The sequence below is a fragment of the Bufo gargarizans genome, chromosome 1 (genome assembly GCF_014858855.1).
Source record: "Bufo gargarizans isolate SCDJY-AF-19 chromosome 1, ASM1485885v1, whole genome shotgun sequence".
NCBI lineage: Eukaryota > Metazoa > Chordata > Amphibia > Anura > Bufonidae > Bufo > Bufo gargarizans.
The window spans coordinates 414,277,088-414,297,477 of record NC_058080.1 but is presented as its reverse complement, the minus strand read 5'-3'; the positions used below and the strand labels follow the sequence as shown (position 1 = coordinate 414,297,477).

The window sequence follows — 20,390 nt, the reverse complement described above, 5'->3', positions numbered from 1 at the left end:
CTCCTCCTCCATGCTTCACGGTGGGAACCAGGCATGCACAGTCACCTTTTCTGCGTCGCACAAAGACACGGTGGTTGGAACCAAATATCTCAAATTTGGACTCATCAGACCAAAGCACAGATTTCCACTGGTCTAATGTCCATTCCTTGTGTTCTTTAGCCCAAACATGTCTCTTCTGCTTGTTGCCTGTCCTTAGCAGTGGTTTCCTAGCAGATATTCTACCATGAAGGCCTGATTCACACAGTCTCCTCTTAACAGTTGTTCTAGAGATGTGTCTGCTGCTAGAACTCTGTGTGGCATTGACCTGGTCTCTAATCTGAGCTGCTGTTAACCTGCGATTTCTGAGGCTGGTGACTAGGATGAACTTATCCTCCACAGCAGAGGTGACTCTTGGTCTTCCTTTCCTGGGGCGGTCCGCATGTGAGCTAGTTTCTTTGTAGCGCTTAATGGTTTTTGTGACTGCACTTGGGGACACTTTCAAAGTTTTCCCAATTTTTCGGACTGACTGACCTTCATTTCTTAAAGTAATGATGGCCATCGTTTTTCTTTACTTAGCTGCTTTTTTTCTTGCCATAATACAAATTCTTACAGTCTATTCAGTAGGACTATCAGCTGTGTATCCACCTGACTTCTCCACAACGCAACTGATAGTCCCAACCCCATTTATAAGGCAAGAAATCCCACTTATTAAACCTGACAGGTCACACCTGTGAAGTAAAAACCATTTCAGGTGACTACCTCTTGAAGCTCATCAAGAGAATGCCAAGAGTGTGCAAAGCAGTAATCAAAGCAAAAGGTGGCTACTTTGAAGAACCTAAAATATGACATATTTTCAGTTGTTTCACACTTTTTTGTTATGTATATAATTCCACATGTGTTAATTCATAGTTTTGATGCCTTCAGTGTGAATCTACAATTTTCATAGTCATGAAAATAAAGAAAACTCTTTGAATGAGAAGGTGTGTCCAAACTTTTGGTCTGTACTGTACATCATACATTGGAATTCTGCTCTCTGCTTTAATTTAAATAGAAGGTGTGCCCCTAGTCATTGGATGTTGACTGCTAAAGACCTTCAAATATTTCGTACAGATAAACAGTGCTCCATGTCTTCTGTGGTGGATGGACAGTTTTGAAATCTTGGAGAGCATAATACACTACTGTGTAACTAAAACATGAAAGTAGCCTATGTTACGAAAAACAGATGGAATTATACAAGTAGTTGTACATATGAGGAGAAAATTGAATTTTAGCTCTAATGCTGGAAGTGCAGGATACTATCTGCAGTTATGCTCCATGTTCATGGAAGCATTATTAAAAGCTGTAAAAATATTTTAAAGACTACCAAAATGTTGGAAGAGTTTAAAGCAGAATTCCAGTCTGGAAACATGCTTTATTTTTACAATAACCACAGGCTTACTTTCCAAAATACTACATTTTTTATTTGTCTTTAATTTCTTATCCAGACTGTGTTGTTGCTTGGTAACCTTTTGGATTTCTCCTTGTGAAAGTGCATTGATATTGTTTGGCACTGACCTGTTTCAAAATCTTACATGTCTGGTTTTGGCAGTATAAATTAATTGCAGTGGCATCAGACTAGATTCTTGTAAGTATCAATAGCAGCATATTTGCTTCTGGGAATATCATTCTGTGTAAATTTTCACCAGGAACATACAGTAAAGGTTACAAGCAATTACATACAACTATATACTGCACATGGCATATTAGATATGTCATTTTAGTTCTCATTGAGACTGAGTAAAGATCAAGACAGTAGTGTGAGGCGTTCATAGGCAGATGTGGACTTGTTTTTGGGGATAATGGAGACAGAACTTAAATTGCACAGGTATATGGGATTCCAATATTGGGAGGTATGCATAGGATAGAATTCGCTATGCAGTCAGCAAAAAAAAAATAGCCCACATTATAGAAATCTTACAAATTGTATTAATCTTTAAAACTATAATTATAGTGCTAGTTAATTAATTTACTAATAATTCTTATAACTTGAATGCACTTGCTGGGAATTGGGTTTGGTTAGTTGGGGCTCTAATCTCCAATTGCTTCCTCTCTGTACTTCTTTTTTTTACTTACTTATATAGCAGTGACATATTCTGAAGCACTTTACATACATAAGCATTGCTTGCTGCCCCCAATGGAGCACATGATCTAGATTCTTTGGAGTGTGCGAGGAAACTCATGTAAACAAGGAGACATACAAACTCCATACAGTTGTTGTCCTTGGTCAGATTTGAACTTAGGACCCCAGTGCTGAAAGGCACCAGTGTTAACCACATACCCACTGTGCCTTACAGTATATGCATGAGTTTAGTCTTATGATAATAAATATGTTAATGCATATACTTTTCTTTTAGGATACTGCTGGCAAGGTCCTGGATCGTTGGGCAATTATGTCTCGAGAAGAGGAGATTATCACTTTACAGCAGTTTCTACGGTTTGGAGAGACCAAATCCATTGTGGAGCTCATGGCCATTCAAGAAAAGGAAGGACAGGCAGTTGCTGTGGCTTCTGCAAAAGCTGATTCAGATATAAGAACTTTTATTGAAACCAACAATCGTACCAGAAGCCCAAGTGTACTCTCACACTTGGAAAACAGTAACCCTTCTAGTATTCACCACTTTGAGAACATGCCCAATAGCCTTGCATTTCTCCTTCCATTCCAGTATATCAACCCAGTCTCTGCTCCTATGCTTGGATTACCTCCCAATGGGCTCATGTTAGAGCACCCCGGACTGAGGTTGCGAGAACCTAACAATACCAGTCAGAATGAATGTGAAGAGACCAGTGAGTCTGAGGTCTCCCCTATGCCTTATAGTAGGAATGAGCAGACATCCAATAGAAACGCCTTGAGTAGCATCACAAATGTAGAGCCAAAATTAGAGCCAAACAATGCCTCCCCCTCTCAAGCATCTACTCCAGTCAGTGACATAAATAAGTCTGAGCATGTCAAAAGTTCTTTCAAGATTCACAGAATGAGGAGGATGGGAAGTTCATCACGCAAAGGACGGGTATTTTGCAATGCTTGTGGCAAAACCTTTTATGACAAAGGAACACTAAAAATCCATTACAATGCAGTGCATCTTAAGATCAAACACAGATGTACTATTGACGGTTGTAACATGGTTTTCAGTTCTCTTAGAAGTAGAAATCGACATAGTGCAAATCCCAATCCCCGTCTGCACATGCCAATGCTAAGAAACAATAGAGATAAAGACCTTATACGGGCAACATCTGGAGCTGCGACACCTGTAATAGCAAGTACAAAATCAAGTTTAACTTTAACAAGCCCAGGTCGACCTCCAATGGGCTTTTCTACACCACCTTTGGATCCCCTTTTGCAAAATTCACTTTCCAGTCAACTAGTGTTTCCAGCTTTAAAAACTGTACAGCCTGTTCCTCCTTTTTACAGAAGTTTACTAAATTCAGGAGACCTAGTGAGTCCTCCTGCATCACTACCTACTAGTCCAATTTTGCCAGCACCTCTCGGAATAGAACAGCCTCTTCCTCCACTGCCTCAAGAGCTGCCATCAACTGTGATTAATGTGTCAACACAGGACTCTAATACAGATCTTGCTCCTAAGAAAAAGCCAAGAAAATCTAGTATGCCAGTTAAAATTGAGAAGGAAATCATTGATACTGCTGATGAATTTGACGAAGAAGAAGAAAACATTGACCATGGTCCTTCCATAAATGACATTAGCCATGATAGCCATTCTCAAGGTGATGTAAGCCCAGGACTGTCAATAAACAGTTACTCAAAAACAAGCAGCAACAGGTGTATTATGCGTTCAGACACCAGAGCAAACAGTATAACATCTGAAGACCAGGAACACGAGAGAGATTTTGAAAATGAATCAGAATCCTCTGAGCCAAAATATTGTGATGATCCAATGGAGGATGATAACCTTCCAATTCACAAAGATGTTAGGACAGAAAATGATAAATCTTATGAAAATCATATTGACAGCCATCAGCAGGCTATAATAAAGGTAAAGGAAGAGTTTACAGACCCTACATATGATATGTTGTACATGAGCCACTATGGACTTTATAATGGGAGCAGTGCTGGCATGGCTGCACTTCATGAAAGCTTAGCTTCATCATTGAGTTACGGAAGCCCTCAAAAATTCTCTCCAGAGGGGGACCTCTGCTCAAGCCCAGACCCTAAAATTTGCTATGTGTGCAAAAAAAGTTTCAAAAGCTCATACAGTGTGAAGCTGCATTACAGGAATGTTCATCTAAAAGAGATGCATGTCTGCACAGTAGCTGGCTGCAATGCTGCTTTTCCTTCACGCCGGAGTAGAGACAGGTTAGTAGTACTTTTTTGAAATTATATTAGGAATGTTGTTGTTATTTTATGGCTGTTTACTTTTTATTGCTTAAATGTATTAGTTAAATTTTTATTTTATCCATATAGATCCAATATTCCTTTCTAATCAATTTCTTAATATATGTTTATAGTGGTCAGAGTTCCTTTTTTCCATATTCTGCTGTTTACATCCCCTGCATAGCCTTGTATATGAACAATAAAATATTGGCTGTCTGCAGCATATTAAAAACGTGTTATGCATTGAATTGAATAATTAAACCTTATGCAGTTAACTCCTAAACTCCTCAGTGGTGGCTACAGCCAGCCAGAATTATACCATTAAAATGTAACTGTCATTTTGGTTTAAAGCTTTAACTTAGAGTTGCTAAGCAGAGTCTGTCTTCAGTCTTCAGCATATTACTGAGCGCTGAAGATGCCTGTGTGTAATAAGTCAGATAGGGAGGGTGGTGGATCGTGATAGGGCACATGCATGTAGTCAGGGACTGGGGTAGTGACAAAAGGCAGGCTGGAAGCCTCTGTATGTTACACACAGGCATCTTCTGCACTCAGTAAAATGCTCAAGACTGAAGACAGACTTTCCTTAGCAATGCAATTTGAGCTTTGCTGAGAAAATTCTTCGCACCCTGTTTTCTAGTACAAAGAATCATATTTGTTTGATAAAGTATATTACAAAAAATGTTTTACATCCCTGTCCCTAAACAATGTTAAAAATAAACAAAACGACAGTTACGCTTTAAAGGGAATCTGCCAGTAGTTTTGACCATGCTGAACTGCTGAACTGCTGAAGTCACTATCACACTACTCCTTTTGATAAAAGCTCTACAAAAGGTATGTTTGTCCAGCTCTTTTAAACGCCTACCTAGTGTTGTTATTAATTTAGCATGGCTAAAACTGCTGACAGATTCCCTTTAAACTTCATATCTATGAGAAAAAATAGAGCTCTAAATGCTATAACATATATTAATAAGAAAAAAGAGGGACATTTCCTTTAAAGGGCATCTGTCAGCAGATTTGTACCTATGTCACTGGCTGACCTGTTACATGTGCACTTGGCAGCTGAAGACATCTGTGTTGGTCCCATGTTCATATGGGCCTGCATTCCTGAGAAAAATCTGGTGTTACTACATGCTTTTTATGGAACTGCTGCACCATCTCCACTTTGATTAGGCCTCTTTCACACTTGCGTTGTCCGGATCCGGCGTGTACTCCACTTGCCGGAATTACACGCCGGATCCGGAAAAACGCAAGTGTACTGAAAGCATTTGAAGACGGATCCGTCTTCAAAATGCTTTCAGTGTTACTATGGCAGCCAGGACGCTATTAAAGTCGTGGTTGCCATAGTAGGAGCGGGGGAGCGGTATACTTACAGTCCGCGCGGCTCCCGGGGCGCTCCAGAGTGACGTCAGAGCGCCCCATGCGCATGGATGTCGTGCCATGCGATCACGTCATCCATGTGCGTGGGGCGCCCTGACGTCACTCTGGAGCGCCCCGGGAGCCGCACGGACGGTAAGTATGCTGCTCCCCCGCTCCCCACTACACTTTACCATGGCTGCCAGGACTTTAGCATCCCGGCAGCCATGGCAACCATTCAGAAAAAGCTAAACGTCGGATCCGGCAATGCGCCGAAACGACGTTTAGCTTAAGGCCGGATCCGGATCAATGCCTTTCAATGGGCATTAATTCCGGATCCGGCCTTGCGGCAAGTCTTCAGGATTTTTGGCCGGAGCAAAAAGCGCAGCATGCTGCGGTATTTTCTCCGGCCAAAAAACGTTCCGGTCCTGAACTGAAGACATCCTGATGCATCCTGAACGGATTTCACTCCATTCAGAATGCATTAGGATAAAACTGATCAGGATTCTTCCGGCATAGAGCCCCGACGACGGAACTCTATGCCGGAAGAAAAGAACGCAGGTGTGAAAGAGCCCTTAACAGGGCCATGTGTGATGATGTTTTCACTGCCTGGCCCTGTCAATCAAAGTAAAGAGGGCGCAGCAGTTGCAGAGAGAGCAGAGCCTCCAGGTGTAGCGACAACTCCCCCATTGCTCCTAAAGGCTCATTTGCATATATTAAAACATCATTTTTCTCAGCAATGCAGGCACATATGAACATGGGACCAACTCAGATGCCTAAAGCTGTCAAGTGCACATGTAACAGGTCAGCCAGATTCATAAGTACAAATCTGCTGACAGATGCCCTTTAAAGAAGAAGCTAGCCACAAACTGCACAACTTATATATACTCCATATCTACCACAAAGTCTTCTGTTAACAGTTTTTTTTTTATATCAAAGGACGCCTTATAGGGTTTTGGTACAGTTAATTATAGATTTATCCAGTAAACACCTCAAGATTGCCCTGGTCTTCTTTATGCATTTCTGAAGGTCCCTTTACATGGGCAGACTGCCGGCAATTATCGTGAACAAACTATTCATTCTCAATCGTTGACCGCTTGTCAGAGGAGGGGATGAGCGATTGTCAATGCAATACATGTTTCCCATACATATACATTGTTTCTGGACAGTAGATTGCTGGTTACACAGGATGATCTGCTGCCCAGAAACAATAATTTTGGTGTCTACATCAATAATGCATTTGCTCGTTCATCAGGTGATTGGTAACACCTTTACATGGGCAAATCCTCGTTTATCAGGTAATTGGTAACACCTATACATGGGCAAATTTTTAGGAATGAGCATTTGTATGAACATTGTTTCCGATGATCAGCCTCATAATTGTCTAATGTAAAGGGGCCTTTATCCATACATGCACATGGTAATGTCTTCTAATAAGGTATAGTATTATCAAGGATATATAGATAACACAATTTTAGCACATTCTTACTAATTATTTTTTATTTACCTCTGTCATCATTTTATTTATAAATTATATCACATCTGTAACATAAGAATTACATAAGACAGATTTAGTATCATCACTCAAAAGTCATATAGTGTACTAACTCAAGCAAAAGTATATTTGCTCAACTAATGTACAATACATGTGCTTCTGGATATTTCACATCTCTTAGTATGCAAAGTATTTTATTAGGGCAGATGTTTGTGCGAAGGGTAAGATTGAGGCGGCTCTCTATTGACAAAAGGATGGAGTAGGTGCTCTATCCAAACAAGGCGTACCCAACGCTTGTGGTGAGGAAATATAAGTGAAAGTAGAGGGATGGCACTCAACACCTGAGGTGTATGGAAAAATAGTGTTTAATAAAGAATAGCTGATGTTAAAAATATATTAAATATAATGGCTGTATATGTACATAATTAGATAAATAAGTACATGATGGTAATCAAGATTAAAAGATAAAAAACACAAATATAAAAAATACAATAAAAAATATATGAGTGAAAAATATGAGGGTGGTTAAATGTCAATTCAATTAGATCCTGCTGGAAAAAAAGGATGAATCCTGCTGGAAAAAGAAACAGATAATCTGCTGAAAAAAAGTCTTTTTCTTATATTGTAATGACCAGTGATATGGTGGCCAATATTATCCTGGTACAGTGTCAATGGTGTGGAATCCTGTTGGGAGAGAAAGATGCTCCTTCCTATAAAAGGTCTAATTCATATATCCCAAGATTTTGGGTTTGAAAACTCAATCCAATTCTGGTATTGATTATTTATTTACAGATCCAGTGTTGGTGGGCTGTGGAATAGAGACTGCTTAGTAAGCAGGTACGTTACCCTCCTTGCAGGCTGTTGATGCGCTGTTCAGCGGCTCCTGTCCGGGCGGCGATGTCCACGTGTGCCGTTCCCGCTCGCTGGTATCTCCGGCCGTTGGTTGCTATTATGTGTCGTCACTTCCGGTGACGTCACCTGCGTTCCTCGGATCTCCCGCTCAGTGCTGATGGAGCTTGCCACGTGGAGGCTAATGGCGGGAAGTGGAGACGCTGTAGCTTTTTAGGAGGGAAGTGGATAGATAGCTCCGGAGCTCCTCTGTAGTTGTGGGATCCTTCTTATTCGTTGCTAGCTAGATGTCATAGGCTTACTCAATGCCCCATACGCGTTTCAGAGCTTCCTGCTCCTTCATCAGTGGGAATGAGTAGCCTATTTCTTTTTGGGAATATATATGCATCTGATTAGGTCCAATTAGTGGATATGGGTGTGGTTAAAGTTTTTTTCAGATATGGGAGTGTTCAACAGTTTGTTTAAAAAAGGCCTACGTCTAGCACCAACAATCAGAAGAAACACGACCAAACCAAATCAAAGCTGGCTTTCACTACAGGGTTTCTTCAGGTGCGGGAAATGTAATAATTGCAAAATCACAAATTTTCCTAAAAAAACAACAACAGTTCATTCAACTATCAATACATATAAACATGAGATTCGAGAACATCTCTCCTGCCACTCCAATAATGTCATCTATGTTCTACAATGCCCCTGTCACAAACAATACGTTGGGCGTACTAAAAGACTACTCAAAACAAGAATATCTGAACACATCTCGAATATAAAAAAGGGCTATGAACTACATTCCGTCTCCAAACATTATAAAGAACACCACAATTGTGATCCATCATCACTTATCTATGTAGCCATAGAAAAAATTACACGTCAATGGAGAGGCGGGAACCACATAGCCGCCATGTCAAGGTCCGAATCCAGAAAAATATTCAAATTCAATACAATGATTCCTAAAGGTCTCAATGCAGAAATGGAAATCTTTGGCTTTCTATAAAAGAACGGAGACTCTGCAATTGGTGGGGTGCCCCCTCGGAAATTGGGGTCGTAGTCCGGCTGTCTACCAGCACTCCGACCCCTCCTCCCGGGTGGGCCCCTCCCCATAAACACTTTCCATCACGCAAAGAACACTTCCCATCATGCAAATATTACATTCCTCTAGTTAGTACTTCCTTCTAAATATGACAAGAAAGTACAACAGCCTAACGCAACTCCTAGACTGTACATTATAGACTGCAACCACTCTCCTGCGTTATGACCGGATATATAATCATCTATAGCACCATCCACCTATTATAATAAAATGAAGGTCATTCATTTTTATTTTTATTTAATCTAATTCATATTTTTTATCTGAACCTTCATGCACTGATATATATAAATATATCTTCTATTTTTATATTATATAATTTCAAAATTCTATTCCATCTTTATATACGTTTTTGTACCCGACTAATTGTCCACTCATTATATTGGATTATACATCTCATTGCTTCCATTGAAGATTTATTATCCAAAGAAAAGAAGAAGAGAGAAGAAAGAAAGAAAGAAGAAGAAAAACCTTTTTTTTAAACAAACTGTTGACCACTCCCATATCTGAAAAAAACTTTAACCACACCCATATCCACTAATTGGACCTAATCAGATGCATATATATTCCCAAAAAGAAATAGGCTACTCATTCCCACTGATGAAGGAGCAGGAAGCTCTGAAACGCGTATGGGGCATTGAGTAAGCCTATGACATCTAGCTAGCAACGAATAAGAAGGATCCCACAACTACAGAGGAGCTCCGGAGCTATCTATCCACTTCCCTCCTAAAAAGCTACAGCGTCTCCACTTCCCGCCATTAGCCTCCACGTGGCAAGCTCCATCAGCACTGAGCGGGAGATCCGAGGAACGCAGGTGACGTCACCGGAAGTGACGACACATAATAGCAACCAACGGCCGGAGATACCAGCGAGCGGGAACGGCACACGTGGACATCGCCGCCCGGACAGGAGCCGCTGAACAGCGCATCAACAGCCGCAAGGAGGGTAACGTACCTGCTTACTAAGCAGTCTCTATTCCACAGCCCACCAACACTGGATCTGTAAATAAATAATCAATACCAGAATTGGATTGAGTTTCAAACCCAAAATCTTGGGATATATGAATTAGACCTTTTATAGGAAGGAGCATCTTTCTCTCCCAACAGGATTCCACACCATTGACACTGTACCAGGATAATATTGGCCACCATATCACTGGTCATTACAATATAAGAAAAAGACTTTTTTTCAGCAGATTATCTGTTTCTTTTTCCAGCAGGATTCATCCTTTTTTTCCAGCAGGATCTAATTGAATTGACATTTAACCACCCTCATATTTTTCACTCATATATTTTTTTATTGTATTTTTTATATTTGTTTTTTGTATCTTTTAAGACATTTTTCCCACTATAAATTGGGATTTTATTTATCATGGGATTGAATATTTGCAATATATTTACATGTGGCCTCCTCCCTCTCTCTCCTCCCCTCACCTGTGTTTCAGAGTCATGCCCTCTGCTATGTATGCCAAGCAAGGGCACTCCTACGATGAGCTAGAACCACCCACATGGCAGAAAACAGTACCCTGGGAGCTAGCAAGGCAAGCTCCTTCTCTTATGTTTTCCATTCATTTCATTAAAGGGTACAGTCTGAGAGAAAACAGCTGGGAATAATGAAAACACGTGCTTTTTCAGCAGAAAAAAATTTGCATTTTAATAGATCAGCCCAAAGCTCTGATCTACAACCAATTGTGAAAATATAAATTGATTGCACACTGATTTTGCATAGCTCAGACTAACAACCCACATAGTAGCAACACCCATCTAATGCTCCTTTAGAACAGTGTTTCTTAAACTGTGTGGCATTCCCTTATTGCTGGTGTGGCACAACAGGGGAGTCAAAGTCACAGAAGTGATCATACGCTTCAGAATCTTTTCTTTGGGGGGCACCATTCTCTGGTTTAGCAACACAATTTCCACCTTTTATGTAGATTTAAAGAGCGTTCAATGATCTAATGAATTGTAAATTGAACAATATTTTTATGTTTGGTATGGACTTTGAGCACAGGGTGTCCATGTCGAGGCATGACCTTGTTCTGGATGGTGAGTCATCATTAGAAAATTCAGAAGTGGCTTACCCTATTTAGTGGAGGATGGGTAGGGTTGATCCTTGCTAAACATGGGATTTACTCCACTGTACAGTATCACCATACTGTGTACATATAATATGGCTGCTATTGGTATATCTATCAACAAATCAAATCATTAAAAAGCAATATAATGCTGCTGTCTTACTATGTTATGATTTTGTTCAAATGGCTAGCTATAGTCTACAGACAGCTCTAGAAGTTCTTTCTCGACTTGGTCACTCTTTGTGTCTGTTAGGGACAGGGTGCTAACCAATTCAGTACCATCTTAAGTAGTTTTCTTCTGCACTGCGATTGAGAGGAACATACCAGTGATATTATATACTATATATAGAAATATAATACATCATTATGATGTCATAAACAGGAGTTAGTATAGAACCAAGCTTGGGTAAAATATTTGTCTGTGACTCAGCTCTAGCCTTGGATCTTGCCAGTATGGATTTATATTATATAAGCCTGTAGTGCAGTGATCAGTCCTAAATGTCATGCTATCCAATACAAACACCTCGATGCACATTTCACCTCTCAAGGCTTTGTCAGGAGTAATAGAAGTAAAATAACCCAGGGTATAAATAGGGTGATAGTGAGAGAATATATATTTCACATTTCCCCTTTGCGTCTGTGTAATAGTTGCCGCAAATCAGGCATGCAGCAGCGCAGCTTCCACCATATTGCTCTGCACCTCTTTTTACAGTAGCAACCATTATGCCTGCCTTTTTCTTTCTTTTTGATGCTCTTTTATTTTGTCATTTTTGTGTATTTATACTAAAATGTGATATATTGTTTCTAGTAGTTGTGAAAAATTGCTTCCACGGTTAAGAATATGCTTCTTCATGCTGCAAGTGCTTTTTTCTTAACACCTTAGTGACCACACACATTTTTTTCAAAATTGCATTCCGACAGCTATAACTTTTAGTTTTTTCATCAATATACCTTTATTAGGCCTTATTTGTTGCGGTACAAGTTATAGTTTTTCATGCACCATTTTGGGTACATATAATCATTGATTAACACCAGCTATCTGTCTTAAACCCCGTTTGTTTACATCAGTAAAAAGGCGTATTGGCGGTCACTAAGGGGTTAAATAGCTCTTTAAGTACTGAAATCATAGTGTTTAACTTGAAACATTTGAGAAAAGTGTACACAATTCGATTACAAAAGGAACAAATATATTGATTGATCCGAATAAATTGTTTTGTATAATTGTGACATAAGAAAAGAGAAGAGAATGTACAGTAGCATAATGGTGAAATTTGAGCTTTATGACACAGTTATTATAACTATTGTTGAGAGAATCAAAGTACCCAAAGTGGACTTCGATAAGGCTACTTTCACACTTGCGGCAGTGTGATCCAGCGGGCAGTTCCGTCGTCGGAACTGGCTGCCGGATCCGCCGATCTGCCGCTGACTGAAAGCATTGCAAGGACAGATCCGTCTTTCCGCTTGTCATGCGGACCTACGGATCCGTCTTGTAAATTTTTTCAAATTTTTAATGATCTGCGCATGCGCATTCCGGAACGACAAATCCGGCATTCCTGTATTCTGAATGCCGGATCCGGCACTAATACATTCCTATAGGAAAAAATGCCGTATCCGGCGTTCAGGCATGTCTTCATATCTTTTTTTCCCCGGAGAGAAAACCGTAGCATGCTGCGGTTTTCTCTTTTGCCTGATCAGTCAAAACGACTGAACTGAAGACATCCTGATGCAAACTGAACGGATTGCTCTCCATTCAGAATGCATGGGGATATGCCTGATCAGTTCTTTTCCGGTATAGAGCCCCTGTGACGGAATTCTATGCCGGAAAAGAAAAACGCAAGTGTGAAAGTATCCTAAGAATTTCTGGAAAATTTTAATTTTGAATTTCCTCACTTTTTACTTTAAATAATAAATTTTCTTTGAAATGGCCGTAAAAAATAATAATACATACTCACTTCATTCATTTGTGCGCAAAGAGGCGGTTGCAAAATCTCACACGCCGTGACATGATCTCACCACACTGGCCAGCATGATGAAGTCATCACCGTGTAATTGGTTACAAAATGAATTTATTCTGAATCAAATTTTCCATAGCTTTTCTCATCTCTAATTATAACACAATTATTTCGTACCTTCTTATAGTTTCAATACGTAAAATATGGAAGCCTATAGATGTATTGTTATTAGAGATGAGCAAAGTTTTGAAAAATGCTATCACAGATGATCGCCAAGAAATTCAATTAGTGCCTTAGGGTACAGCCCCATGGAGCCACTATGCTGTGGGCAGGTTGCAGCCATGCTGCATTGAAGAATGGCACAGCCAATTAGCCTGTAGCAGACTTTTATTTAATAATGAAGACTGCACCTTTAAACAGGGGCTGTTGCTGGTATGGGATTTGGCTGGTTAGTTGGGGGCACAATATGCAAATTATTGCTGTTCTGCAATCCTGCAAGTTATTTGACAGTAAACACTGAAGATTAATCAGCTCTGGCTTACCCACTTTTCCAACTCCAGTGCCCTCCTGCCCTACAAGTGGGAGCCCTTCTTCTGCCATCTGTTTTACCTCCTTTTCCACATTGTCTAATATCGATGAGAATATGTCCAGCTCCTCCTCTCTCTGCATCTTGCTGACTTTTCTAGGACATGGAGACTGCTAAGGACGATTTAATAGTAAAGCCAGCAAAAGATGAGGATGGTCATAATTAAGACCTGCCCCCCCCCACCCCCCCAGGAGGTGCAAACTGGATGGTATTGGTTGGCACACTGGCACCTTAATAATAAATGCTTCCATCTTGTTGGCATTGAATTACATGCCTTAGATTACGGCTGAAGTAAGCATAAGTAAATTTAGGAATAAATAAAACTGACTCAAAAGTCTCCCAGCACTCTCCCTGCACTTTCCCTGCACTCTCTCTCTCTCTCCAATATTTTTCTATTAATCATTTTCAGCAACACTGTCCCTAGCACATGAACACTTACCCTGTCTCTCACTACGCTCAGCTCACAGGACAATGGCAGAGACCATTGGGGAGGGTTTTATAGGGCTGTGACTTTACAGGGGATGGCTATTTGCAGATTGGCTGGCTGCATGGCATTATGGATCTTACTTTCACTTTGTAACACGTGCAGCCGCCAGTTTAGGAAAACTTAATTCATTACCATTTTGTTGTTAATCGAAGTTTTCAAAAATTTCTGACCAAATTCTGCTTTAAATGCTTCACTTAATTGTTATGATGCATGCAATGATTCTACTAGATCACAGAAACCAAAAGATGGGAGTCTTGGGAATCCCAATGTGCAGTTAGAAGTACGTTTTCTGCAAACCCACAAAAAACATATTGCTAGTCCTAAAGATATACAGTATATAAAGATAAAATGCAACTTTTACTCACAACTCACAGAAAACATGATGCTAAAAACAGGCCCTAAAACTCCCAGTACCATCATGCATAGACACATAAATTACCATCAAAAGTGTAACCTCTAACATGCCCCCAAAATGCCTGATGCTATGTTGTAGTATAAAAAGCATAACCTAGAATGGTATGGCCATTCATGAAACAGGCAGTTGAGGTGGGCAAAAGAGAAAGCCACTCTCACTTAGTTCTCACCAGCTTCAATGCACATATATATTTACATACATAGATATAGCTAAAAAATTAGAAAAATAAAATAAAAACAGGCAATAATTTACATTCAGGTGGTCCCATTTTCCCCTTCAGTACACAGTCTTTAGAGGGAACCATCAATCAAAGTCATGTTCAGATTGTACAACTACGATATCTGGTGGTAACTGGGTAAAAATGCAACAATTATGATCATATCATTACAGCTTATAGAGAAAGGTATAGAGGTAGGTCTTTTAGGTGCATTTCAGGACACTCACCTTGTTTGCTGTTACTTTAATATTTTAGCACGATTGTTATTCATTAATTTTTATCAAGCTTTAGTACGTTCTCTGGGAGTGTTGTATGGAGTCACTACAAAACTAGCTGATACGAATATGCAGTATTAGTAGAAGGCTATGCATGAACCTCTGTGGTAACAAATCACTTCAGAAACTAATAATTCATTCTTATGGGCCCATTAGAAATGATGGATTTCAGCCACCAATTATACATTCACAATGAATTTACCTCCTGGAGCTTCAATAAACTACAATACATTTTGGAACTGCAAAGCCCTGGTGCTCATGCACATGGGTTTTTAATAAGTAACTTACCTATACCAGTGAATATACACCGTTATTTGCATTTATATTAGTTCTTTTACTAATGAAAAATATTTCATAATGTAAGAAAAACAACATACAATAAAGTATCATGTGACAGTGGCTTAAGACTGAGTTGTGTTAAAGTCTATGTTAAATGTAAAGAAAAATGTGTTGAATTCAGCTCCTAAATACCCCCAAACTAGAGTAAGCAGTTTATAGTGTAAGTGATTGAAAGTCCGGTTATATCATTTTTATCTTCACACTCACTTGCATTTCAATGGTATACTCTGACAATACAGCAGTACAATGCACTGAGAGGACTCCTGAGCTCACGCACATAACGGAGAGGACTCAAAGAGGAGTCCTCTCAATGCATTTTTACATAATCTCACCAGGCCCCACTTACCCTATACACCACTTTAGTTTGAGGATTTTTTTGGAGCTGACAGATGGTCTGTTTTTGAACACAAAAGGGGACATATATATAATCTTCTACACCAGCTTTGTGGCGAACAAATGCCATAAGTGATGCCTATGTACGACATTTGGTGCATATTTTTTCTATATTTGGTGATCCTCACTACTTTTAGAAGTGGAGTGAAACATAAGTAAGGATTTCCGATTTGAACACATTTAAGTCTCATCTATGATGTGTGACTTTTTAAAAAGTTGCAAAAAAGTTGCATCTCCATGCCAGGCAACCCCAGGTGTACTTTTACAGACATAGGTATACACCACATTGCACTTGCGCCAAACATATTATTACTGTGCGTAATTTCTTGAATTTTACTCGACCTTACAAAACAAAGACTTAAAACTGACACCAAAATCACCACAATTGTTGAATTTCCCCCAAAGTGACTAAAAGTTGTGAATGTCTGAATCCGATACACAGCTGGATAATCTTTGTAAATTTTAATACTGGTGTATTATGTAACAGAGGCTCAGGCATCAAGATGAAAGTTTAGATAGATGGATAGGATAGATACATAGATAGTTAGTTTTTCTCTACTTTGATTTTTTTTTAAATTTGTCTTGGAATGAACTGTAAGTAATTATGAGACCATAGCAAATGCCAAATGAGCTTCTGCCATGAGATTGTTAGCACAACAAATGTAGGCTAGGAAGGAAGACAAGCCGATTGCACCTAGGAGTTGCTTCCACCTTATGAATAGCTCCTGGGGTCTTAAGGGTGCAGTAGTGGCATCCATAACACCCTTCTGTTGCCAGATTACCTGACTCCTGTATACAACAGGTGTGTTGGAATAAATTATCATGGTAGCTTGGATGAGCCACTGAATAACATTAACAGCACAGGTGATGATGCGAAAAGAACATTACCTGCCTCTTGTTAGCACTTATTGGCCTCTCCAGCTTTGGAAATGATTCAGATTAGTTTGCTAAGATTCAGTTAATTAGTTAACAAACGCAATTAATTCATAAAGATAAAGCTTCTCTGTAGTTCTATTGAAAGAATGCCAACTGAATTTTCTTGTATCTCAGAGAAAAAGTTATACGTTTATAAATGCAATTTTGTACATGTCTCATATAAGTATCCCAGAGAAGGATTCCCAAAATGTCCCAGTTGGTGTTTTCTACTGCTTTTCATTAAAGAGAGTTAATAAAAAATAATTTGGAAATTAAAGATTATTTAGTTGAAAATATATTTCACAAATTAGAATTTTATTTTTAAATGAAAACATTAAAAAGTTGCAGTGGAGGCATTTTGGCAATGGATAAAGTTTTGAAATGTTAGTTTACAAATGCTAGTAGTAAACATTGCAGAATTTAATTGTTGGCCATAACCACTAATTTAGCCACTTCCCTTGAAAGTAACCATAACCGCTAATTTTACCACTTCCCTAAGACTACAACTTTTGTGTAAATAAGCCTCTGATTTTGTTTTATAAGATTGCAAGTTTTGGCTTTGGTTTCAAACACTGTAATTGTCCAAATTCTCCATCATAATAAACTGTAAATATCTTACCATTTTAGTAGATGATAATTTTTACAAAGACTACATTAAGATTACAAATAAGTTACAATAGTGACAAGTTCAAAATGTTCAGTTCTTAACACACTTTTTATTATTTAAAAAAAAATAATATCTGACAGTTATGTTGTTTTATTTTATACATACATTACTTAAAATACTTGCTTTTCAGAATCAAAAGCACTCCATCATTTATAGTAAAGAAAGGTTAAACTTCAGTGTTTGAAATATTTGCAAATTCTCTTCATATCTACCACTTACTTTGTTAGCCTTGGTGGAGTTAGGTATGTAGCTTTATTAGTTTATATTAAAATACTTTCCACTAATGTATAGTGTAGGCTTTATCTATGTATACTGTATATGGGAATTATAGGCTTTAATTCTTGTTGTTCTTGATAACATCTGCTTTGCTTGAGATGATAATGCTCTGTGTTGCGTAAACTTTAGTGACAAGTAGTGTTTTTTTGGTTTACTGCATAAAGTTCACACTTTGGACACCATAAATGATGATTGTTAATAATTAAGGGGGTTGTGTCATCTCAGACAATGGGGGCATAATGCTAGGATATGCTCCCATTGTCTAATAGGTGTGGGTATTGTAAACGGTGCCGGCAAAGTCCCAGAGGACGCACCACCGATGTGCAGCTGTCCTCCATTCATTTCTATGAGGCAGCTAAATTAAGGGGAGTGATGGCTCATCTATTTTAGTCGGCCCCATAGAAATTAATGGGAGCAGTGGCCACGCAAACGCGGTGCGCTCCCATTCATTTCTATTGTGATTCAGAAAATAGCCGAGCAACAAACTTAGTGGGCCAATGGGAAGGCTTGGTGATGGACGGATATGGCACCACTGGCCACCACTTTGCCAGCATCATGTTAGGCTTCATTTTAGAGATAGGTGGGACCTGCACCTATCAGACAATGGGGGCATATTCTAGCAATATTCTCCCACTGTCTGAAATGGGAATACTCCTTTAAAAACAATAATAAACATTATTATTGATGCTTTACAGTGACAAGGTCCTGGATTTAAATCAGACCATGGACAAAAGTTGCATAGAGTTTGTGCTTTTTTTCCCATGTTTACATTAGTTTCCCCTGGGTAACCCAGTTTCCATTCTGAGAGGTTAATTGACTTCCTATGAAATTGATCATAGTGGATGTTGGGTATTTAGCATCTACTGTAGATGACAACCACAGACCTATTTTCCATAGCCCTTTTATAATTTGCTCTTTAGGGGAGAAACATGCATTACAAATGTCTTCTAGTAAACTCCATTAAATTTTTTTATGAATAAAAGAAAGTACTGTGAACCTTAATGGTGCCGAGGAATAAGATGTTTTCTCTAATTACTTACAATATACTACATTTACATACAATTTAGCTAGAGTACTTGAATGTGTTTTGACATATTCACCTCACAAGCATGGGAATTAAGTTTGCAGATTTGGAACTACCAATGCAGAAGCAACCATATATTGACGAAAGTCTCTCCTGCATATGAGATGTACAGGAGAGGCTTCAGGTTTAAGAACTCTAACAACAATGGAGGTAACCTTTAATCCAAGTGAATATACAGTACAGACCAAAAGTCTGGACACACCTTCTCATTCAAAGAGTTTTCTTTATTTTCATGACTAGACTATGAAAATTGTAGATTCACACTGAAGGCATCAAAACTATGAATTAACACATGTGGAATTATATACATAACAAAAGAGTGTGAAACAACTGAAAATATGTCATATTCTAGGTTCTTCAAAGTAGCCACCTTTTGCTTTGATTACTGCTTTGCACACTCTTGGCATTCTCTTGATGAGCTTCAAGAGGTAGTCACCTGAAATGGTCTTTCAACAGTCTTGAAGGAGTTGCCAGAGATGCTTAGCACTTGTTGGCCCTTTTGCCTTCACTCTGCGGTCCAGCTCACCCCAAACCATCTCGATTGGGTTCAGGTCCGGTGACTGTGGAGGCCAGGTCATCTGGCGCAGCCGCCCATCAGTCTCCTTCAAGGTCAAATAGCCCTTACACAGCCTGGAGGTGTGTTTGGGGTCATTGTCCTGTTGAAAAATAAATGATGGTCCAACTAAACGCAAACCGGATGGAATAGCATGCCGCTGCAAGATGCTGTGGCAGCCATGCTGGTTCAGTATGCCTTCAATTTTGAATAAATCCCCAACAGTGTCACCAGCAAAGCACCCCCACACCATCACACCTCCTCCTCCATGCTTCACAGTGGGAACCAGGCATGTAGAGTCCATCAGTTCACCTTTTCTGCGTCGCACAAAGACACGGTGGTTGGAACCAAATATCTCAAATTTGGACTCATCAGACCAAAGCACAGATTTCCACTGGTCTAATGTCCATTCCTTGTGTTCTTTAGCCCAAACATGTCTCTTCTGCTTGTTGCCTGTCCTTAGCAGTGGTTTCCTTGCAGATATTCTACCATGAAAGCCTGATTCACACAGTCTCCTCTTAACAGTTGTTCTAGAGATGTGTCTGCTGCTAGAACTCTGTGTGGCATTGACCTGGTCTCTAATCTGAGCTGCTGTTAACCTGCAATTTCTGAGGCTGGTGACTTGGATGAACTTATCCTCCGCAGCAGAGGTGACTCTTGGTCTTCCTTTCCTGGGGTGGTCCGCATGTGAGCCAGTTTCTTTGTAGCGCTTGATGGTTTTTGTGACTGCACTTGGGGACACTTTCAAAGTTTTCCCAATTTTTCAGACTGACTGACCTTAATTTCTTAAAGTAATGATGGCCACTCGTTTTTCTTTACTTAGCTGCTTTTTTCTTGCCATAATACAAATTCTAACAGTCTATTCAGTAGGACTATCAGCTGTGTATCCACCTGACTTCTCCACAACGCAACTGATGGTCCCAACCCCATTTATAAGGCAAGAAATCCCACTTATTAAACCTGGCAGGGCACACCTGTGAAGTGAAAACCTTTTCAGGTGACTACCTCTTGAAGCTCATCAAGAGAATGCCAAG

The 20,390-nt window shown here is 39.5% G+C and overlaps 1 protein-coding gene across 1 annotated transcript in view; it reads left to right on the top strand.

Moving 5' to 3' along the window:
* BNC2 (basonuclin 2) overlaps nucleotides 1-20,390 on the top strand; it is a 282,287-nt gene that overhangs the window by 240,885 nt on the left and 21,012 nt on the right. The window contains 1 exon segment of the mRNA XM_044271566.1: nucleotides 2,373-4,327. Within this exon segment, the coding sequence (XP_044127501.1) occupies nucleotides 2,373-4,327 (1,955 nt within the window).